This window comes from Wasmannia auropunctata, unplaced genomic scaffold (genome assembly GCF_000956235.1).
Source record: "Wasmannia auropunctata unplaced genomic scaffold, wasmannia.A_1.0 LD335985.1, whole genome shotgun sequence".
Taxonomy (NCBI): Eukaryota; Metazoa; Arthropoda; class Insecta; order Hymenoptera; family Formicidae; genus Wasmannia; species Wasmannia auropunctata.
Window position 1 is genome coordinate 1,845,855 of NW_012026905.1, and position 23,381 is coordinate 1,869,235.

The 23,381-nt window shown below is 38.1% G+C and overlaps 2 protein-coding genes across 8 annotated transcripts in view; one reads left to right on the top strand and one right to left on the bottom strand.

Moving 5' to 3' along the window:
• Positions 1-6,579, top strand: part of LOC105454508 (monocarboxylate transporter 4-like) — a 41,143-nt gene extending 34,564 nt beyond the window's left edge. The window contains exons 7-10 of the mRNA XM_011697170.1: positions 2,005-2,287; positions 3,401-3,575; positions 4,175-4,381; positions 6,131-6,579. Coding sequence (XP_011695472.1) covers positions 2,005-2,287; positions 3,401-3,575; positions 4,175-4,381; positions 6,131-6,579 — 1,114 coding nt within the window. The remainder of the gene's footprint in view (positions 1-2,004; positions 2,288-3,400; positions 3,576-4,174; positions 4,382-6,130) is intronic.
• A 4,499-nt stretch (positions 6,580-11,078) lies between these two features.
• LOC105454509 (beta-1,3-galactosyltransferase 5) overlaps positions 11,079-23,381 on the bottom strand; it is a 15,443-nt gene continuing 3,140 nt past the window's right edge. For 3 of the 7 annotated variants that reach the window (XM_011697174.1, XM_011697172.1, XM_011697177.1), the window contains exons 2-3: positions 14,192-14,788; positions 11,079-13,894 (exon numbers count right to left, since the gene is read on the bottom strand). In XM_011697174.1, the coding sequence (XP_011695476.1) occupies positions 13,380-13,894; positions 14,192-14,750 (1,074 nt within the window). In that variant the 5' untranslated portion in view covers positions 14,751-14,788 and the 3' untranslated portion in view covers positions 11,079-13,379. Of the gene's footprint in view, positions 13,895-14,191; positions 14,789-15,234; positions 15,818-16,777; positions 17,075-17,100; positions 17,145-23,381 lie in introns of those variants that run through there. The other 4 variants (XM_011697175.1, XM_011697178.1, XM_011697171.1 and 1 more) reach the window with 4 other exon arrangements.

A 23,381-nucleotide genomic window follows, 5' to 3' on the forward strand; every position in this document is an offset into this window, starting at 1 on the left:
TATGTATATATATATATATATATATCTGTGATAACGACCCGCTCGTGGGCGTCAAAACCCGCTCCAATTGCAAACGTATAACCACTAGCCGGATTTTTGCCGAATAATTGCTGTATCTCTCTTTTCTCTTTCTCCCTTCCTCCCCCCCCCCTCTCTCTCTCTCTCTCTCAAACGCATTGACCGACCGACCGACCGAGCACGCGCGGCCAATGCGGCACGGGCGGTTTATTACACGTGCCGTGCGTTACCGAACCGTCATCATCTCTCCGGCAACGGGAATACATGATAAACATTTAATGTGCGTTTCCACATATCGGATAGGAAGCGCGAATGAGGGAAGGTATGGGTGCGCGCGTATCGGAAAATAAATTTCAACCGCTCGGCTCGCGGAGATAACGGTTCGTGTCCGTGATAAAAACGTGAAACCGGATATGCACTATGAATAGTCATGAGACCGGGTGGGAGTCTCATTATCCTTATGCCAAGGGAGGATTAAAGCGCAACTTTCACCCCTGTACCGACGTACGTTGAATACATTCCGTAGAGAAACTCGGTTTTATCCGTTATTTTAATCTTCTTACCCGCGGTCTGCACTCTGCTTGCAAACATTCGCGCGTCTTTCTCACGCACAAACGGCAAAATGTAAAGAATTTTACGGCGTCTGTGTGTGTATTCCGCTTGAAAGGAAAATCCAGGAAATACAGAGGGTTTATTAGAAAAGAGCGCGTTCGTCTTTCGTATTTTTTAGTAATCGGAACGGGGGGAAGTTAACTTTGCAATTGTATTATACGTAACATCGGGGAAGTTCAAAAAATTACGTTTTCGTAGCGGGTTAATTCTGCTCGAAGTTAAATGTGCTGATACGTCATTCTTTTTTTTCTTTCGTCTTTTTTTTCAATTGCCATCTCTTAATCCCAATTTTATAATTTGCCGGTCGACGATTCATGCTCCACCTTCCTTTACGTATGTGTCTACGTAATTTTTCGAAACTGTCACTTCGCTCAAGTATTTTTATCTCGTTTGCAATTTATACTTCTACTTTGTTTCGCGAAATAATGAAATAAATGAAGCGCTCCTACGGGACGTTCACACTGCGCGATAAAAATATTAAAGGTCGTTAAATGTTTGCAGAGTATTAAAACTTGACAGGTTTAGCGCGTTTCTTTATAAAGTTCTTTACAAAGAGAAAATAACACAGCGAGAATAAATGGATGTTCCTCTTCGGAAGCAATACTGCTTGACGATGCGCTCGGCGTAAATGCGAATTTCATAACTGCTCGAGTAACGAAATAATTTCGAAATATCGTGCGCGCCATAAATCAAAAGTCACTTAATTACACAATTTTGTTTTATAGCAAGTTGCAAAAGTTATGCGAAAATAATGTATATGTTTGAACGTCAAAAAAAAATCTACGTAGGCGTTAAGCTTCATCGCGTTCATTGACTTCGCGGTATATTTCAAACTAATTATTTGCGGAAATTTTTGAGAAAATTACTTTTTGATAAGATTATGTCTTGTTGATTAAAAGAGTACACTTCATTCTTATACCGGTATAATGGCGATAAAATTGAGCAATCTCTTGTTACAATCTCCAATACCACTTTATTTTTAGAGCATGATATTTTTTACATTATGTGTACCTAACGAACAATTTATTTTAGTTTAACTGTAATTTCCAAGATATCAAACAGATTGTATTCTCTTGTTAACGCGTGCTAAATGTAATTAACTGAGCGTTTAGATATATAAAATTTTCCTCTAACGTTTTGAAGACGATTCCCGGGTGCAATTGCAACGCGCGGAGAAACGCTCCGCGAAGCGCAGAAAATTTCCTCTCAGAAATGCAAGCATAGTAGTTTTCACTCGTGATATAAAACATATAGCTACGGGACGTACATAGTGTGCAGAAGCGCAAAAACTCCGGCCGGGGGTAGAAAACCGTCGTCAGCTGATTCGACGATTCCCGCGCGCGATGATTGTTAACCGGTGGCTGTGCCTTCCAGGAAACTGGGCTGGCGGCTGGGGCTTCAATCGGTAACCGGAGCGCTCTCGCTGGCCTTCTTCCTGGGGCTGATTTACCGGAGTGCCTCGCTGTACCACCCTCAGCGGCGGGCCATGGTGCATCTAAAGAATCAGCGCGGCAAAGTCAAAGAGAAGAAATCCGCGGCCAAAGTACCGAGGCAGCCGCTGGTCGACCTGAGTCCCCTGGGATCGCGTCCCGTGAGAATGCTCATGCTGGCCGCCGGTGCCGCCGGTTTCGGTCTTTACACCCCCGCCTTCTATATCGTAAGTGCACTCACAAAGTGATTGAGAAAAATTTTTCCCTCTTTGATAACGGATTTCCCTCTTTGATCCCGGTCGTCGCTATACTCCCAGAAATCTGGTATAGCAAAAGCCACGAAAATCTTGTTCCATTTCGCATTTGTCGATTTGCCTTTCGGAGTCGCATGCTCAAAATTCCTTCTTCCGCAATAAACGTGTAACTTCCCTTACAGAAATCTAATTTAATACCGTCCAATTTAAGACTGTTGTTCGGCGCTTTTATTTTACTCAAAACAAGTAATTAATCACTAACATCTCCAGCATTAAAGAGTGGCTCAAAAAATCGCCCGTTTTTTTTTTGCAGACCCTCGATTTTGAGACTGAACTGTGTGCCAAACGATACCTTATAATGAGACATTAATTATAGAGAAGTTTCAAGTTGAGATAACAATTGTTATCAGAGCTGGAAAAGAGGGGGCAGGGGGTGAAATCAAAGTTCGTTATGGAATTATCACAGGTCTGCGAGGTTCGGTATTTTAAGAAGGTTGATCGCAGTTTTACGCAAATGACGCTCGTTTTGGATGTAAAAAAAATCGAGTTTTCGCGTAAAGAGATGTAATAAGTGATTCCTCCTCCAGCTATGACAACAATTGTCACCTCAACCTGAAACTTCTCTGTCATTAATATCTCATTATAAGATACCATTTGGTATACAGTCCAGTCCCAAAATTGAGAGGTCAAAAAAATGGGTGAAAAACCCATCTTTTTTTGAATCACTCTTTCCGTAAGGATTAAAGACAAAGAATTGTTAATATGTGGTTCGGAGAAAAGTCGCCTCAGCCGTTTCGTTTCAGTCGGAAGAATTACTCGCCAAATGCACCGTAACGAGTTGCGAGACAATTTGACAGCACGTGACGTTTCTGCTTAGGGTTTAATGACGCGGAATCGAGCGAACGTCGAGTTTCCTAATTTCGCGATTTCCGGAGTAATCTCGCGAGGATAGACGGGGGCCAATTTCGATAATCGATATTAGACGGGCGTCGTTACCGACGACGGCGTCATTGTCCGCATTATCGCCGGCGATCCGTATAGCGCGTTTCTTTCTGGCGCGGCCTTAATGTGGAACATCACTTTCAGGCATTGCAGGGCTACCAGGATGGATTGGAGGCGAGCGCCCTGGTGCTGCTGCAGACCTTCCTGGGCCTGGCGGCGGCACTCGGATGCGCGGCTTTGGGGGTAGTTATCGTCAGACCTTCCGCTCAGTGCCTAGTGTCCAGGCAATATCTCTGTCAAGCGGCGCTCATTGGAGTCGGTCAGTACACCTCGCGGTCGCTCCCGCATACGTGCCCGTAGTTAACTAGTAAACAAGTTCAAATTGCTGGATATTCGCGTCTCCTACCCGCGACGATGGTGACACACGATCTAACGCACTTTGCACTTTTTTATTCTTCAGAATAGCTACATATATCATATCATGATACTCTTTAGCGTTTTGAATTGGAATTTTCCGATTTTATCCTGTTCTAGTCTATAAGTTTTTTTTCCTTTGATCTTGATTTCACCGGAACGAAACTGCGAAAAGAACTGTTCGTATCTCGGTATTTCGATGGAACATTTTTTTTTCGCTGCAAAGCCCCGCGATAAAGCTCTCGCTTTTAAATGAAAATTGAACCCGGCGAAATTGTGCAGCGCGATTCGCCATGCGAGAGAAACGCATCGATTTTGAGACTCGTATAAGTGAGTTTTGTGCACACACGAAGGTCTTACCGGAGGAGAAATTATCCGCGTAGTGGAAAATACAGAAAATCGTGCTGCATGAATTTTGCGCGCGAACGACCTTAGAATTGTAGATTCAAGGATCACACGCCTCAAGGATTATCGATTTGAATTCGGTTTCTCTCTGCTTTAAAGCCGTAGCTCAAGTGGCGCTCGGTAGCGTGCAAGGTTATCACGGGCTCGTGCTGGCCTCCGCGCTTTACGGCGCCTCGCTCGGCGGCACGCTCTACTCCCTGAAGATGCTGGCCCTGGAGAGGCTGCGAGCGAGACACTTCGCCAGATCGTGGGCTTTGGTGCAGGCCGCGGAAGCCCTGCCCATCCTTCTCGGAGTTCCTCTCACAGGTACGCGCGAGTAATGCAGAAATTTCAGGTGCACCAGGTTCCCCATATAGGTTGAGGCCTCCTCCTCGGGTCGTCCTTGATTTATTTTCAGGATCATTACGACGGGTCACGCAAAAACGATCTTTTCATTTCTTACCGCAAACTTGCCCAAGCGGAATGCATTTACATACATAAAGTAAATATCTTCCTCTACAAAAGCTATCGTTACAGATTTTAAAATGGAAGATTATATTGTATATTTCTCTCTCTCTCTCTCTCTCTCTCTCTCTCTCTTGTAATATGAGACGAATTTTTGCGTTCAGTCAACGACGGATATTACGAAAGTACCCGACAGAGCCATTATATACTCTTTCTACATAATATTTCGATAAAGCCTCCGCCTCCACATCCATTATAATGCGCGCGCAGTTACTTCCTCCTAAACGCAGATTCTTCGTGCTTTCAAACGTCCGTACAACAGTATTAGAACTTTAGAGCCACCGAGGTGGGCGAAATCCGCTCTCCCGCACGCTAAATCCGTCCCTACTAATGGTCTTACGGTCTCTGTGTATGAATTTAATGCCGGCGTCCTTAATAATAATAACGTACGGGGCTTTCGAAATACGCTCTCCTCCGGCCTCCTCTCCTGCTCGAGAGAGAATATTCAAGGAAGCATGACAACTGTCACGCATATTCGTAAGACCCAAGCATATTATATATGGTAGAACTGCAAGGTTTTGGTCACTTTGAGGAGCTTAATTCAGCAAATCCACTGGAATTTCAGCAATTCGTAATTTCGGTATTCCCTCATCACTGCTATCGCATTATCTACTGGAGGAGCTTTGCAAAATCGTGCAAAATTTAAAAATAAAGAATATTAAACGGCATGTATAATAGCGTTTTAAGAGAAAATCAAATTCTATTATAAGTTAAATAAAATAAATCTTTTTGATAAATAAATCATGATCATACAGAATCTTTAACAGTTATGACGATAACTAATTGAGACCGCACATCAAAGATATTAATTTCCTGTGTAGATTCAGTAATAATTCAGTGAAGTCCATTTCGAAAACAATCTCATGTTTATTACTAGATTTAACAACTTGCAAATTGCACGATCATAACATTCTTCCTCTGGACTTTTCAATTGCAAGATTGGATTATTTTCAAAAATAGCGTTATTTTTGAAAAGATAATTTTCAGCATTTTCAATAATTGCTCCACATTGCAGTAGGTATATTCAGAAGCACTCTTTAAAAGTGAATCAGTGAAATCATCACTGATTTTCAGTCTATATCATTTTTCAATGGTACACTTTGGACTGTGATAAACAGTGACAATTTCAGTTCTCTGAAAATCGTTTGACAATAAAATTTACTATCTTTTAGTGATATTCACTGTTTGAATCAGTATATATTATCAAATGAAACAACATTAAAATAATCACCGCTTATCACAATTCAAAGTAAGTATGCCATTGGAAAATGATACACTGAAAATCAGTGATTCCACCGATTCCACTTTTAGATAGCACAATGGAGACAATGAAAAAAATTATGTTGAATCGATTGCACTTTACAAAAATTTTCTTTGTATTTTTAAAATTATTAAAAATCATTCTCGAAATAAAGTCTTGTCCCTGCGAGACGAGATTGTAAGACTCCCGGTTGTCTTCGTGTCCCGAGAATCCGGAGGCGTTACTTTCCTGAGAAACGCGTGACAGATCATACGACGCTTTAATCGCAAATCCATCGTTCCTCCCTTCAGGTTACATGAACGCGAGCAGCCCGCGGGTGGGTTACTACGCGTGCACGCTGAGTTCCTTGTGCGGCGCGGCGCTCCTGTTCCTGGTCGGCTGGGGCCGGCAGCCGGCGTCGCCGGTTCTGCCGGGGCCGCGGCTCTCGAGCCTCGGCCTCGTGCCGCCGCCGCCGCCGTGCGTGTGCCCGCCGCCGCCGCGGCCGCGGCTGCCCAAGTCGCAGTCCCTGCACGTGCCGCTGGACGTCGAGGACGGCATGCGCGACCGCGACTTCGTCGAGCGGGTGCACCACGACCACCACCCGATCGTCGACCATTACTGCCATCCGCAGTTCCACCACGCGCCGTTGCGGCCCAGCAAGAGCGTGCCGGAGGGCCTTGGCCATCAGGATCCGTATCGGACCCGGCCGCGACGCCACCGCGACATCACCGTCATCGAGCAGATCACCACCAGCGTGTAAGGAGGAAGGGGCGGAGGGATCCCCGGTCGGCGCGCGTCCATCAGCAGGCTAATGGGAACCAAAGAGCTCGCCGCAACGTTTGTTCTATCCTATAGGATTTTTAATTTCGCGTTTGCAATATCATTGCGGTAGCGGCGACACAAAAGGAGACGCCTATATCGCGCTATCGCGTTTCATCGGGACGCGATCTGCATGAGCGGTTACTTATGTATATTGATTTCAGACTTGTACAAAAGCTCTCCGGGAAAGCTCCTATAAAAGCTTTTATCTTCTTGTCTTTCTTACGCTTCGAGGAAGTCGCGTCGAGGAAAGAGCGGAGAGTATCGCGTTCCTTTTTATAACTTAACATCGCTATTACGTTTTGTTATTATATGCCATCCGCTGGCTCACTCCTTCCCCCTCCCCCCTTTTTTTTATTACTCCACGTCCGTCGCGTACAAGTATAATTTGCCGGAAAATTTAGGGTGGCTCTTGAGGAAGGTTGGGGACCATTAGCGTAAAAGCCGGCGCCGCAGTTGCAGTCGCAGTCGCAAGCGTAAGCGGAGAGTAAAATAGTAGCCGTGAAAAAGGAAATAATTGCGCACGCGGGATGGCCACTCGCGCACGATCGTAAATCAAGGAAAGGAATGACAGAGTTAAAGTTCTTTAGAAACATCCCTATACTACGCTCTTTTCCTACTAGCTGCTAAACGATCGAACTATTGAATTGAATTAGCATAAAAATCTGTAAGTATATCTCGAGTAAACGAAATTAAATGTATTTAGGAGGCGCGTTATTAGGAAAATGTTCATTCGTGTTGATGCGCTTGTTTGGAAGTATTATTACCGGGGAAACGACTGTCCGCTGACTAAACGCACATTCAACGACAAAATATGGCAACGGTTTTTTTTTTTATAAAGTTTGATGAAAGATATTATTCCCCCTTACAGAAATTCAATTTAAAATACTAACCAACTGATATTGAAAATTACTTATTTTGAGTATTAAAAGCATTGAGCAACAAAACAAGTAATTAACTACCTTCCAGTAATAAATTTCTGTAAGGGTTATTCTTTCCAAAGACTGGAAAAAACACGAATGATTATTACAGCGACGAAAGAGCGATCGAGACTTTGTTTCTTTTAATAAATATTCTTTCCATTCTCTTCTCTCGCCGAGGGTCGATGTAGTCGTTATCTACATCTCCTGGTGGGGAATGCCGAATAGTTTTGAATGCATTATTCTCAAATGGGGATCTCCTTGGCCTTTAAGCGTCCTCGTTATTTGCATTTCGAATCGACGAGATGAATTGACGAATCGAGTTTGGTCCGAAATCGCGAGTTTGTATCCGTTTCTATAACTTTGATGTTGACTGTCCGATTAGTCGACTGTTGATCGCACAAGTATTTCTCCCCTGTCGTATAGAGTTTCGAAATAACATATATATATATATATATATATATACATTATATGTATATGTATACAATGAGAAATTCAATTAAATTAATACGCACCGCCGTATTGATTCAATCTCTGGAAAGTGGAACAATCTCCGATTTACGAAACGAACGGTTTTCAATTTATATGACGTCTCGTTTGGGAAATATCAGAGTCAATCAGAACGTATCCTTTTCAGCTTTATATCCGTTTCCTTTTTCTCTTTTTACGCATTTCTATCCTCGGCCCGTATGTGGGTCACGATTTTTTCTTCCGAATTGACGAAGGCCAGTATTCATAGTCGATAATAAATTATTTAACGAATCCTTAACGGACATAATCATTTAAAAATACTAACCGTAAATAATAACAGACTTATTCAAACGCAGATTCGTAAATCGAATTCTGGAAAATATTAACCCAAATAAATGATTGATGAACGATTCTATGAATTTATAATTAATTATAGATCAATCAAAGATTGAAAATTATTTACGACTATGAGTTCCGGTCCAAGTGATGTAAATCAGGAAGTTAAAGCTGTTAGAGCAGGGGCGCACGATTTACGGGGCCAAAGTTAGGTTCCCCAAACGTAATTTGTATCGGTTAACTATCGGATAAACGTAGAGGGATAAACCTTTCCCATAATTTCCACTTTTTACATCCAAATAGCTATAAAAATTGTATCGCACTACTGTGTTGTTATCCAAAATAACGCAAAAGTATTAAAAATAATTATTAGAAGTAACGCAAAAGATATTTCACACGGGCTTTCTGTACAGACATTCCACAAATAGAATTTGGAACGTGTGCCCTTGCGTTAGAGCAAAACTGTTTTTACTACATGTAATTATAATCGACGCGTAAGTATCGGGCGGAGAATTTGTTAGATCGTAAAAGTTGTAGTCTATAATGTTACAGAGTATCTCTTAGTCGCGTTGAACAAGATATCCGATTTCTTTGAATCAACCATATATAAGAATCAACGTAAACGTTATTAATCTTAACGTTCGTTATGAGACCTTTTTTAATATAAAAAATAATATATATATATTATATATATACACATTAACTTTTGATGTGATGAATTGTTTGTATACTGCCAATTTTTATAGGATATAATCGAGTCTCGATTTTCGATGGTTGAACGCACGCAATGGAGAAATCGCATGTGCTAATTTTACGAATTCACCGACGAGATTGATGAACCTGTCTTCGTGTTTTGTCGGGACATTTGTAAACAATAGGACATTTTTTTTCCTAAAGTCTAGTCTCTCGCAATCGTTAAATCGGGATTGTTAACGAATTTACACAGTAGACAAATAGCTCACCTCGGAATGTAAACAAGTTTGGTCGAGGAATTCGCTTGTGTCATAGTACTTCGTTATATAAGACTAAAAAGATTAGCGAATTATTTACAGTTTTCACTCCTTGTGCCAATTTGATTGTTTAACAATGTTTTTAATAGAGGTTTATCTCTATTGCAGTTATAAAACATACATACATAAGGTTTTGAGCACTAATAAATTTTATAAAAGCGAGCAATATTGGAACAAAAATAATGTAGTTTTTCATTTTTTTTTTATACTTTCTAAAAGTGAATCAATGGAATTATTACTGATTTTCAGTGTACATCATTTTCCAATGGCATACTTTAAACTGTGATAAACAGTGTCCTTCAGCTCTCAAAACTGTTTGACACTGAAACTTACTGTCAGTGATATTCACTGTTTCACAGAAAATATTCGAAGTAATCACAGTATATTATCACTGAAACAATATTGAAATAGTCACTGCTTATCACAGTCTAAAGTATGTCATTGAAAAATGATATGCATTGAAAATCAGTGATAATTCTCCACTGATTCACCTTTAGAGAGTGTATGTATAAACACGTGTTTTTTTTTTTCATTTAACAAAGTGCACAATTCAAGGGAAACAAAAGGTTAAATTTAAGAATTATACATTTTCATGAATTTATTACTGTCAAAATTAATGAAACGTTTATACGGCAATAATGTGCTGGTAATAAATTCACAAATTGGACGTAATAATTAATAATTACTTTTATGTCTATACCCATATATGAATACTTTGTACATTTGCTCGCGTATATTATACAAAATGTTACGTGTTTTTCACATGATTAAATCTACTATTAAAATCTAATATCAAGATCTAATAATAGATAATTTGTATACTTTATCCGTAAATTGACGTTCGTAACTAAAGATTATAATTTCCAGGATGATCTTTCAGTATTAATCGTGGTGTGTGTCTTACGAAACAAGTGCACGAAGGATTAAATGTGCCTCACGATGATTTTGTACGGCATTTGAAATTTTTTTAAATTTGATAACCAGATTGTTTTGAAGGAAAGGAATTTGTAGCGTGTTTTTCTAGCTAGATCGAAATCCGAGCTTAGAGGTATATTTGCACAATCACGTTGCGTTTACAAACGGAAATAATCTTAATCCGAAGATATCATTGAAATTGTAAATGGATGTTTCTCGAGGAATCCTGCGGCAATCACGTTAATCACATAACAGCTTTGTCGTCAATCGATTCTTAGAAATCGCGTAACTCCGTTGCCTTGTAAATATACCTAAGCAAGGTTCCCTTATTGCAACACGTTGAGCATTTTGTAAAGTTTTATAAATAGTTCTACGTAGTTAAACAGCTGGACCAATAAAGTATATATCCGATTGTACGTTATTTCTACATGTATATTCTTGTCACCCTATTCAGTCGTAAATATCTGATTGTCTTATCCAAATCCACACAATTATCACAGACAAGATGTAGCGATCAATTAACAATAAAAATGCAGCTTTCTTTTATATACACAATAATAGTATATTTAATTTCTAATCTAGCTAGTTTAGACTGTTAGCGATATACTTCAATCCCTACTTTTGAGCTCGTCTCTGCATACGCTTCGTCACTTAACGTTTAAATCGTATAATTAATGTGATTTACGATTAATAAAGATACTTTCGTTCGCTACACGAATAAAAATTGTTTCGCAAAGTCGATGAGAGAATAAATGCGAAGTCGGAGTGAACATGAAAGGTACACCGTGTAATTTAAATAATTTCATTGTTTATTTAAATTATAAGTATATTTACTCCATCACAAGAATTATGTTATACTATGCGATACCTCGCGTTATCGCAATAGGGATACTTTCCCTCCTTCCGAAAATGATACATGATAACATGGTATGTATGAAGAAAAACTCACGAGTAGAAAACGTTCCGAGAGTATTACATAAAGGAATAATGCGTGAGATCCTTTAGTAACTAATAATCGCCAATTTCTTCATGCTATAAATACAATGTGAATATACTGCCCAGTTCCGGAGTTTACGTATTAAATACCTGTAGTGACAATAGAGTCCAAAATTTTTGTTCTAATTGTATCACAACGGGAAATTTCGAGTACGGTGCTGACGAGTAGAATTCTACGGGTTTTTTTTATTCCGTATACACGTTCGTTGTATTTTAGATGAGAAAAAAAAACGAGGACAAGTAGAATGCAAAGTGATGTATGTTATCGCATCGATCTGTCGATCTTACAAAAATCACGGTAACTAAAGATTAGCGCACGATTTTCACGCTTGACACGTTACAAGTTTGCAGGCACGTACTTTTTATATGGTACCGGGTACAAATCGTGGTGTGACCAACGGATTTTTCACATAAAAAATTTATATAGACACGTTCAAAAACGGACAAATATCTGCGATCTCTGTATCTAATTGCGAGTGGACCCTTGTTTTGGGGTTGTACTTGTTGCTACGTAACAATATTAATCCGACTCGTTTCTTGCGTAACAATGTAATATGTCATAAAATTTGCTCGTTATTATGTATTTAAGTACATTCACACAAGTGTGGCTTCACAATGAACTTGTCGCTGCCGATTGATAAATTTACAATAAAAGTAACATGCCCTAACAGTCACTCGCAAATTTCTATCACTGCGAGAGGAGCATGTTTCCGATCTGCGAGACACGTTAAGTTTCGCGTAGAACTTTCGCTGCTCTTCAATACTAATACTATCCCTCCCATACTTATATGTATATACATATATAATATTGGCATTTTTATAAGTGTAAATAAAAAAATAGCTGATGTTTTGTCCTCTTAGAGTAACAAATTAATATTTTAGAGATTGCGCAAAATAATAGATTCAATTCATTTAATAATCAGGGCTCATAAGCAATTTACTTTGTAAGTTGAATAATTATATTTGTGTACGTACAGTTAACGCAGTTCAGGTCATAAATAATTTTATAAATATCTTTAAATTGCTTCGCAATGATAAAATGTTCTTTTCTCGATTTCCGCGTTTAAACGCGGAAATTTAAAAATACATGTGCGTGTATGTGTGCGTGCGTGCGTACTATACAACAAACAATTAATAAATAAAATACATTAAAAAATCAGGTATGGCTATTGTGCTATAAACATCTGTTTACTCTGTTATAATTACATACAATTGTAATTTCATTCAAATAATTTTCAAGAGTCTAAAGTGTAAAATTGTGCACGATCTCGAAATCCCTCAAAATTAGTTTCACCTAAAACAATGTTTGATTACAAGCCCTGATTACAGATTGACAATCTCGAATGGAGAAATAAGCCCTTTCAATTTAGTAAGTAAATATAATTCGGAAAACCTACATAACATATCTGAGTATTTCTTGAAAATAAATAATAATTGAATACAGGAATTGAAACCGGTATTATTCCGTCGAGTTCGGATGCGTGAGATTAATCCCTATGTGTTATTTGCGACAATGTAAATGTAACATTCAATATGAGGGCCTTTTCCAAATATTAGGAACTTGATCGGTCCAGGCATTACTCTGTGATACGATAATTTAATATACTCTAAACTAGACGGATCGCATATAAGTACACGACTTTCCGCTTCGCTATTTGCTGGCTGTGATTTGGCGCGAGACACGATTGTGTGCCTCTTGGTATCTACAGTACGGGGAAATTAAATTTATCGAAATTATACCCGTTTCATTCCTTACTTGAGAATACAATCGTAAATTTCGTATTTTGTTACAAATGCATATGTGTTTTCTTGTGTCTGTGTATGTATATATATATACATATATATACACACACATATGCACATATATGTAACGCACTCTTACGTACGTATCATACATAACATGGCGTTTGTACATTGTGCAAATAATCGAACACTTACAGTTAAACCGTTGTTCAGGGCGATATCGCGATGCACGTAGAATTAAGATACGCAGAAAGTATAATGAGAACACTCGCTACTCGTATCTCTCTTCCCTTCATCCCGTTCCACGCGTTACGGCAACCGAGTATAACGAAATTGTTCTATTTAGACGTTTAATTCAATAGGCTTTCACTGCTAGGCCGTGATTTAGTAACCAGACTATGTAAGGCTCGTATCCCGCTCTCCGTTAGATCCGGAGGCCCGAACAGAAAATCCCGTCGGGCGCTCGGGTTCGACAGCAGGTCCCGCATGCTCTCGGTCGAAAGTACCCAAGAGCGTAATGAGGTTTGTGTTAAATTTACTTTCCTAGCCAGTGTCCCGGTAATGTGCACGTCGTCGATCCAGAAGTACGGCTCCTTCTGGGCCTCGCGGTACAGTATAAATACACTATCGGGAGAGTATAGGATCGCCCATCCGGCACAATACGCGGGATAATGTCTACCGGGATACTCCAGAGGAGAGACGCGCCACTTCGAGCGCCAGGATCTCTTCACTGCGGAAGCCGACAGAAGATCACAGAGAATCAGACGTCTTGCACCCCACGGCGAGAGGCCATGCGTTAGAAAATCCAGCATGGCCGGTAAATGAACAAAAACGTCGTCGTCTAATTTAAGAATATATTTAGCACCTGAAACAAGGAAAATACAAGAATAACGAAGTCGAAGTCAGATTCATTCTCGTTAATATTAATAAAAACTGGAAGAGAGATATTCTTATCAAGAAAAAAGTCATGCGCGATCAAATCAATTCATTTAATCAATTCAATTTAATTAACAATTATTATCGACTTTTATCGGCTATTATAAAAACAGATAAATTGTTTAGATATTTCTATATGATATGAAAAAAAAGGAATAAACAGAAAATTAAAAATAAATAATATCGAGTTATATAACTGAGACATCAAGTTTCGTTCTCTTCTTACTTGGACAATAATAAGTAGCCCACTTTAATCCCATAACGTGTTTGTAGGTCATGTTTTTGTAGGCATCAAGAAAGTTTCCCTGTATTAAGTCTTGGTATTTCTTGTTCTCCTCCTCGAGCCTGGATTGATACTTCTCCGAGTGTCCCACGAGAAACAATAAAGTCACGTCCGGCGCTTGTTGACCCCAGGTCTCCCGCACGACATGCCTTTTCAGGAAATTCCCTGGCGCCGAGTGAACCAACATTAGCAGCAACGGCTGCGTACGGTTACAGGGGTTGTGGTTCATAGTGAACCTGAAGTCCCTGATGTTGATCAGCGTGGATTTATCATCGGACGGAAGATCGTTTATCGAGTAGGGCTGCGTGGAGGGCGTGACGTTTCCGGGAAATATAAGGACATATCCTGGCGCGGCCACACCGCCGCTGGAGTAGGGGATCGGCGATCCTGAACCATCGATGTGAATCCAAAACGAGAAGCATCCAGTTAGTGCCAAAACGACCACAAAGATGAGGGTGCATGGCGAAGTACCGGAGGCATGTAGCCGCCGCTTATCCAGCATACTAATAAGCCCCTTTCATCATACACATCGGATTCTGCCTGAAAACACATTTATATATCCTCGATTAGCTCAACTTGTTCTCGCATTTGCACATTATTTATTTGCAAGATGTACAATCAATCTTGCGTGTTCCGAGTGTCTCGCGCATCCTCATCGCTGTGCATCAATTTTATAGAATGTGTATTTATTTAAATTTATTTAAACTTATGAAAATTTTTATTTTGAGAAAACGCTATAGAATTTCTGATCGTAAAAAAAGTATACATATATATTTTAGTTACAGTATATTTTGAATTGGTTCATTAAACCGCGCGTTCACGTTTAGGTTGTGCATTACGCTTATTTTTAAATATTAAATATGTCTTTAATTATATGTTAATTTTAATCTTGGAATCAGCTAAAAATTGTATAGCTTCTAAAATTACATTTACATATTTTCTTGCTTTTTATTAGTTTATTTTAACGTCTTCTTTTTACCACTAACTTTTCTCATATTTTGTCAGTCTATCGATATTACCGAAACTACACATCAATGCCACTTTCCGAAGATACATGGGCGAATGTCTATACTATATTCTGAACATATGACATTTTTTTCCTTCCTCTTCCCGTTTTCGAAACAACGTTTCTTGTTCTGGTCCAAAGATTGTGCTGATATTTTGTGTCATTATACACACATACATATTATGTATAATTATATAAAAAGTAGGGCATCTAAAACAAAAACAAAAACAAAGTTTGGTAGGCCAAAATGTTTCGGACAAAAGTTGTATGATTTGAAGGGAGCAAATAATGAAATAAAATCAATCTTTTAAAAATCAATTTTTTTACCATATAGAGGTCACTTCCACTTTTAAAAATGGAATAATATATATGCTTTCTTTTACATAATATGATTCCTCTAATTATCTGCATATGAAAGTATTAAGATAAAGTTATTTAAAAATTAATACTTTACGAGATATTTTATACCTAATCATGCCGACATAACACTTTTCGGCATATGAAATATCTTGTATACTATTGATTTCTTGATAATTTTATCTTAATTCTTTTATGCATATGTGCTTCAAATCATACAACTTTTGTATATGAAACATTTTTACCTGCCGGGTTTAATTTTCGATATATTCCGGTGTTTTGTTTTAGATGTCCCATATCCTGTATATATTAATTATATATTTGTAATTCACTTGTTTATAAATTCAACGCGTATAAAATAATGAAAAAATATCAGGCACCAAAGTGAGTGATTAATTTAGAAATGATCTTCTAGCGCGTGTTAGCACGAAGGAATCTTATCGTATATTAACTTCTCGCGCACGTCCAAGGGGAGAACGAGTTCTAAAAGTTTCATAAACAATAATAATTCCACTTGCTTGGAGCCCGTGAGCTCGCGAAGTTAAAAAGTATTAAGTAATGCCGTTCGCAAGAAGTTTCCCACACGAATCAATGGATGCCACGAGGAGTCGCGCACGAGGTATAACGTATGGACTAGCTATCGACACTGATAAGCCCTCCGCTCGCAAGCTGATTCTGGCGTCTGATTCTATGATTCATCCTGAGACCATTTGGACTTTTATTATTTGACAAGAATCATTTTATCGGCATAGATTAAAAGCAGCTATATATTGAACGTACGAAATCACAACATCTCTCATTTACACACCATTCATAAACAGATAATGGCATATTTCATATTTTATATAATGATAAACGTACATCTTGGATTAATATTGTATTTTAGATTAGTTGACGATGTGACGATAAATTGTCAACGATTAATCGAAATACAAGAAATTTCAAAGGGAATTCATTTAGAGAAAAAAGTATGAAACAATGACACATTTTGCTAAATTATTACAAGTCGGAAAACTCAAACATTTACGAAAGCTATAGTATCTGCATGTAATAGCGTCTGTACATAGAAGTGCTTTAGCGATAACGCTGCTTAATAACGGTGTAAGCTTGTGATTAAATCATATGAAAGTGCACTTGGTAAGTAAAATATTGAAATCCGTACTTACAATAATAAAATCAGAAGTGCATAAAGATGCTGTTTGTTTATTTCTAAAATTATGACAGAATATAATTGGAGGAGAGTCTCAATTTGCTCGGTAGAATTAATACAAGTGCGCCTTTAAATTACATATGCATGGGGAGCTTGCAAGTTTAAATTGTAAAATCGAATTAAATTGCAAAACCAATTTTACACGGAAACCGCGGGCGAACTCTTGCAACAATATTCGTATATAAATTGCAAAAGTAACTCCGTAGAAAAATCGATAAAAGTTCCCTTTTAATAGGCACAGAGCACAACACAACAACAATGGTGCATTCGTAGACTTACGAGAGAACTAATTCCGCTCGCAAACAGGCGACAACTGTTATACTGCTTTTCTGTTAGCTCCTGCAATCCGCCCAGTGTAGATATGGATGGTAATATTATGCCACTCAATTTAAACATGGAACTCCACTATCTAACAATTGACATTGTTCGCAGTGATTGACTAAACGGTTATTTTTACTAAACGGTTGTAACAGTAATTGTTACTTTAAAATAAATGGCTATTTAAGCAGTTGTCCGATTCGGTTACTAACAATTTTGCAATACCATTAGAAAACAATTGTCGTTAGTTCAACTAATTAAATTGATTATTGCTCGTGTGAATAGTTATTCAGTTTTAAAATATTAATTGCGTTCCACAAAAAAAGCAGCTTTATAGCAATTAAAAGATTATCTTCCCCAACTGAAATATTAGATCCTTGACACTATTCATAATCTTTAGTCACTTGACACAGTTACTTAGTTTCCGATTGGAGAATCATTTTTCTTTTTTTCATTGGATTCATTCACTTTTCAAAAATGAATCCATTGGATTGGATTCATTTTTCTAATTAGTGCCTGCAGCAAACGAGTTGCCAACAATTAGATAGACGTCGATTAAACGGTCGATTAGAATGTTAAACATTATTGCTCTTGTAAAATTGTAACTGATGAAAATAACCGTCTGTCCGCTCAGTCCGTTAACCGTTACTCTTCGCACTTGATAACGGTAACTAAAAAAGTTATTTCTCGATAACCGTTACTCAGTAACAGAAATAATGCCCACTAATTATTCGTAATCCAAAAATATTCTGTCCAGATTTAGAAATAGCAATGTATATCATCGTATATCTGAATTTATCATTTGCCCAATTACATCGCGCTGCGAGCATCACGTTAAAAGTTTACGTTACAATCATTTTTCATCGAGTCACGCGAGGTATTATGCACAGCTATTTTTATATCGCCTCGTTTATCATTTCTTGGTTTTCTTATTTCCAAAGAACCTTTGAGAAACACTACGGTCTCTCAAAGTTAACAAAGAAGTGTATTTAAATGAGACGGTATTACTACGAGTTTTTTCTCCTTTTTAATAACAGTTTGATGACAAACATGCAACACGAGTTGTGACGAGACGTAACGTGTCTCGCAGCTATAATTTCGAAGTCACTTGTGCTATATATTTTTCTGCCTTACGTCAAGGGCATGAGAAGTTCATGAACGAATAGCGGCGGTCGATTAGCACGCGTAATGAATTCATTATTTCGCATCGTCGTAGCGAACTGTGTGGTGTCTATTAGAATGACGACATGTCATTAAGACTAAAAAGCCGCTCGATCGATTTGTTGTTTGACTTTAGTCAAGGCCGGTCTGAACACGGTATGTCAATCCAAGACCCCGATAAACATCATTTGTAGATGAATTTTTCAATTTCCAATGGCGAAACAAGGCTCTAGTGCCTGCCTCAAGATTTATGTGTATATGTGCAGTGTATTCTATCATCTCTTACGTAGACACGATTCTATATTGGAGGAGAATTAAGCCCCAGCCAATAGACTGAAAACACTTTAAAGTATCTATTTCTAACTTCCTCCGTCTTTTCACGTGCGAGTGGAACTAAAATCGAATATCAAGAACGCACGTAGAATTCTAAATGTCCAAAGGCATGTCGGCTCGGCTGGATAATGTCGGTCAATATCGTTCGCCGCGTTGTTACGTTTTCCTAAGCAGATAAACGGCAATCAGCATATAAGCTGTAAGCCAGAAGCCTCGTGTTTAATCGAGATAATTCACTTCGTACGGCTCGCGTTGCCGTTCTATCTTTGATGTTATGCAGGATGCATAACATCAAAGATAGAACATCTCGCTTGGAGAGCATACAGGCTATTTGCGTTTTTATAATTATCTTCCTATTGCGAAACTCGCAGATGGATGACGCGTTAATTTTTATGCGTAATATACACAGATAAAAACTTGATCAGTTTCCTACCCAGTGAAAAAAAAACATGCAAAAAGATAAACAGATAGCACACAGGAGAAAATAAATTCGGACATTATCTCGCTTTTTTTTTTATACATCCTGTCCCTTCTGAGTATTGATGTCACGCGTATACATATAAGATAACAGGTAACAATCGATTCGATCTCGGTGAAACGTACGCTCCTTCCGCTGGTGTCCTATCTTCGGTTGACAGCAGCCGGGAGTAAAAAAAGATAAGATAAACAATAATAATCATGAATTCTTTGTCTTATCATTTTTCATTCGATAATAGAAGTAATCCGACCCCTTTTTTTATAAAATATGTACGAAAAAAATTTGCTGGAAATTTTGATGATTCAACAAAATTGTTTTCAGATCTGTAGCAACATTTTTAGACTTTTCAGCAAAATCGTTCTTTCCGCGTGACAAACAATACTCGTCGTTGAAGAGTTGATAGGAATATTACGATATCTATAACTAATCGATGATTGCGGTCGGAACTTCCTCTCTTGACCTCATTTGGACTACAAATATCAATGAGCGATTAGGCGGTTTTCAGGTGATTAGGTCAGAAGTGCCCGCGCTATGTACAGTCAGTTCACGCTCTGATATTCGTAAAGCAAGATGGTAATTCTACTTTCGCGCAAACCGAATCGTTCCAACTGGTGAGGAACGAAATCGCGGGAAACGCGTGAGTGCGATTTCGTTATCGTTACGTTACAATTATGCGGCCGTATATCGTAATTAGAGCACGGATTGGGTTTTCGTGGGCCTTGAGGCTTAATCAAAATTAATTGAACGCGCAGGGTGTTACGCCCCCTCGGAAGTCTCAAGATGGATTTTACAGTAATATGGCTATTCACATCGCCCGAGTAAACGGGAATACTGTGCACACAAGGGCTGATTGCCTTGATCCCTGAATCATCGGTTTCGTAGTCGGCGTTATCGATCCCCGCGAGCCCATCTCGTGCCGACAAATATTAGGCCAATATTAACACTTGGAAATCGAATCAATAGGCTTTTCTGAAATTTCGTCACGTATAAGGGCATGTGACGTCTTGGCGATGAGCACGAGGCTTCTGAGAAAGTTATCTCGTAAAGATATAAAGGCTTTCTAGGGGAGCTTTCTTTAATGTCAAATAACGTTCAGGGAGCTTTCTTTAACATTAAATAACGCCCGAAGAGCTTTCTTTAACGTTAAATAACGTTCATAAACAATACATCAATCTCGTAACTCTAGGCAGCAAATCATTAATCAAGTAACATCCAAAAGTAAAGTTCAATATTCAACACTCTTTAACAAACAATATAAAACATTTCTTCTCTTTTTATCATGTAACATTACTTTTCATTCAATATGAAGTTCAGAATTATTACAATACATTCTTTTTATCCCTTTTCTATAAATAATAACGAGCAAAATTAATTATATAAGAAGGAGAGAATTAATTCTTAGATTATGAACATTGAAAAATAAAAATAAAATATTAAAAATGAAAACTACAAAAGCATATAAATTTTGCGACGCAACTGATAAACTATCTAACAAACTTTTATGAAAGAAGAGATCTTTTTCTCTTTTATTCTATTATTTTACGCGTATATCTGTACCGTAAAATTTATCTTCATTTCTCATTTCTATGCTTTTATGTTGTGTAAAATATCCACAACAAAGAGACACAACAGAAAGAGAGAGAGAGAGAGAGAGAGAGAGAGAGAGAGAGAGAGAGAGAGAAAGGGAGAACACGAAGAAACATTTGCGTGCGTAAGAACGGAGGATTCACGTACGATCTTCGTGGCACGCCCTTCAACACACACCCTTAAGTTGCCGACCTTCAGAAGCAGACTACTAGATCAGTCGAAAAAGGTTTTCCGCGTTGATCCCACGCACGCGCAAAAAAAAAAAAAACGAAATTGTACACCATCAATAACGTCGACCACGACGCCGAGTTTGCCGTACTCGAACGTCTGAAACTGGGTGATGACGCACACCCTTCATCTCTTAGGTCCAACACCCGATGCCAAACAACCTAGCCCCAGAACGGCGCCTGCCAGGAGCGGCTTAAGAAAGAAGAAAACGTCTCTTCGTATACTCTTTTACTTATTATTTCTTCATCAAAGTAATAATTTCTGCTGTCTCTCGGTACAGAAATACGGAGAAGCGAATTCGAATTCTTCAGAAGAGGTTTTCTGTTATTTTTACGAGAAAAGTTCCAGTCCAAAAGTCCAAAAGTTGGAAACAGTTCCACTTTGAAAATTATAAAACAATTATATAGTTTTGTTTCAAACACAAAAAAGTAATGAAATATGTGAATGAAAGAAAGTTTCGGATGTATGGTATTTTACTTTAAGTACGGGGAAACGAATTCGTTCCAACTTTAGAAAACAAATTTAAAATTATTTCTGAATAATAATAATGCAGATTTCCTTGCGCGATCGATTGAAAGAACGTTCAATTTCAGTTTTAGTCTCCATGACTACGTTTACACGTCACATTAATCGAGTTTAGTAACATCTACAGTTATTGACTAACTGACGTAAAATGTCGTATAAACGCTAGTTACATCTCAAGTTTTATGACAACTGGCGTTATAAAATCGGATTTAACTAGCGTTTACACGATATTTTACGTCAGTAACTACGGATTTTACTAAACCCGATTAATGATAACGTGTAAACGCAGTTCGTGTAAATCGTTCATGCAGCCGTGCCACGAGTAGAGAAGAGCTCGACGAAACGTACGGCACATGAGAACGAGACGTAACGAATTGTTGGCAAAATATATTTACAACTGCGATTTTTTTAATTATTACCAATTAAGTAAAACTACCAAAACGATCTCCTTTCTTATTTCATTCCACTGCAAAACAATTTATAATCGCCAAGGTGTAACAGGTTACCGTCCTTAAATTCAATTGGTATGATGCAGCCGTTCTCGACTTTGATCACACTCGACTCATTGATGGAAAACGTGACATGTATTAATTAGGTAAGTTTATTATCCGCGTGGGTTAGAACACCTCCCGACCATTTATCCTTCGACCGACTCTTCTTGAATCCTCAATGTCACGCAGGCACGCTAACTCGCCAATATTTCATCTCGTATTATACGTACAAAAGGGCTTTTAGTATACAAGGGCGGTCCGGATCGCCCGCCGAGCGCGCGACATCGAACCGGAATTTTCGCGGCGACCTCTGAAAAAAAAAAAATGAATTTTCGAACGGAAAGTGCGGAACGAAATTCTCGCGAGTGTAAGCTCATGATTTATTCATAGCGCTCCAAAGTTCTAATGCCACGCATAAACTCGCACAGAGCGCGATTCTCTCTCTCTCTCTCTCTCTCTCTCTCTCTCTCTCTCCCTCTCTTTGCGTTATACACAAAAGGAGAAATCAAATACACGTGTCTCGACTTTCCCTGAATGCGATCTAAAGAACGCGAGCATCGAAATTTCTCGCATATCAAAGAATTTGAGTCTTGTGAGCTCGATTAAAAATCGCTCTTCGCTTTGTTCTCTTTTCGGTATTACATACTCGATGTATCATGACAGGTATTAAAATCGTGTTACGCGACAATAAATTTTATTAGAGCAATTAATCAATATATATATTATTCGAACGATTTCAATTGACTCTTTCTTTTCTATCGTCATTCATTAAGTTAATTTTTCATATCATTAAAAGATCTTTAGAACATTTCTTGAATCCGTATTGCGTGTTACAAATATAGATTATTTGTATTTGTTAAACATGATGAAGAGAAAAAAATTTTATCGCACGATTACTGAAAGAAAAACGTGCCTTATCGTAAGTACTGAAGTAGTTATTGTAAAGAAGTGATGGAAACCATCTTCAAATGTAATATCGTCTGAAATTAATTCGCGAAAGGATTATACATATGAAATAACACACAACTTATATTAAATATATGTATATAACATAAATGTAAAAAAGAATAATTAATATATTAATATTTGTATTAATTACTTACTGTTTCAAAATAATATTACTCTAAAATATTCTAGTTACATTAATGTTTGTTATTCTAAAATAAATGTTAGATATTAATAACAATAGTATAATCATTAATGTATAATAAGAAATTAATATAGTAATAAATATTAACATTTATGCTAATAAATTCAATATTTATTTCAATTAATGTAACAGTTTCATATGTAATATAATTCTAATATACAGAGAGAATTTTTTTTTAAATTTACCCTGCAAATCATGTTAATTATGGGACAATATAGTATTTAGGCAAATTTTACTGTGCACTACAATAGCTGTCTCTTATACACATCTCTGAGCGGGCTGGCAAGGC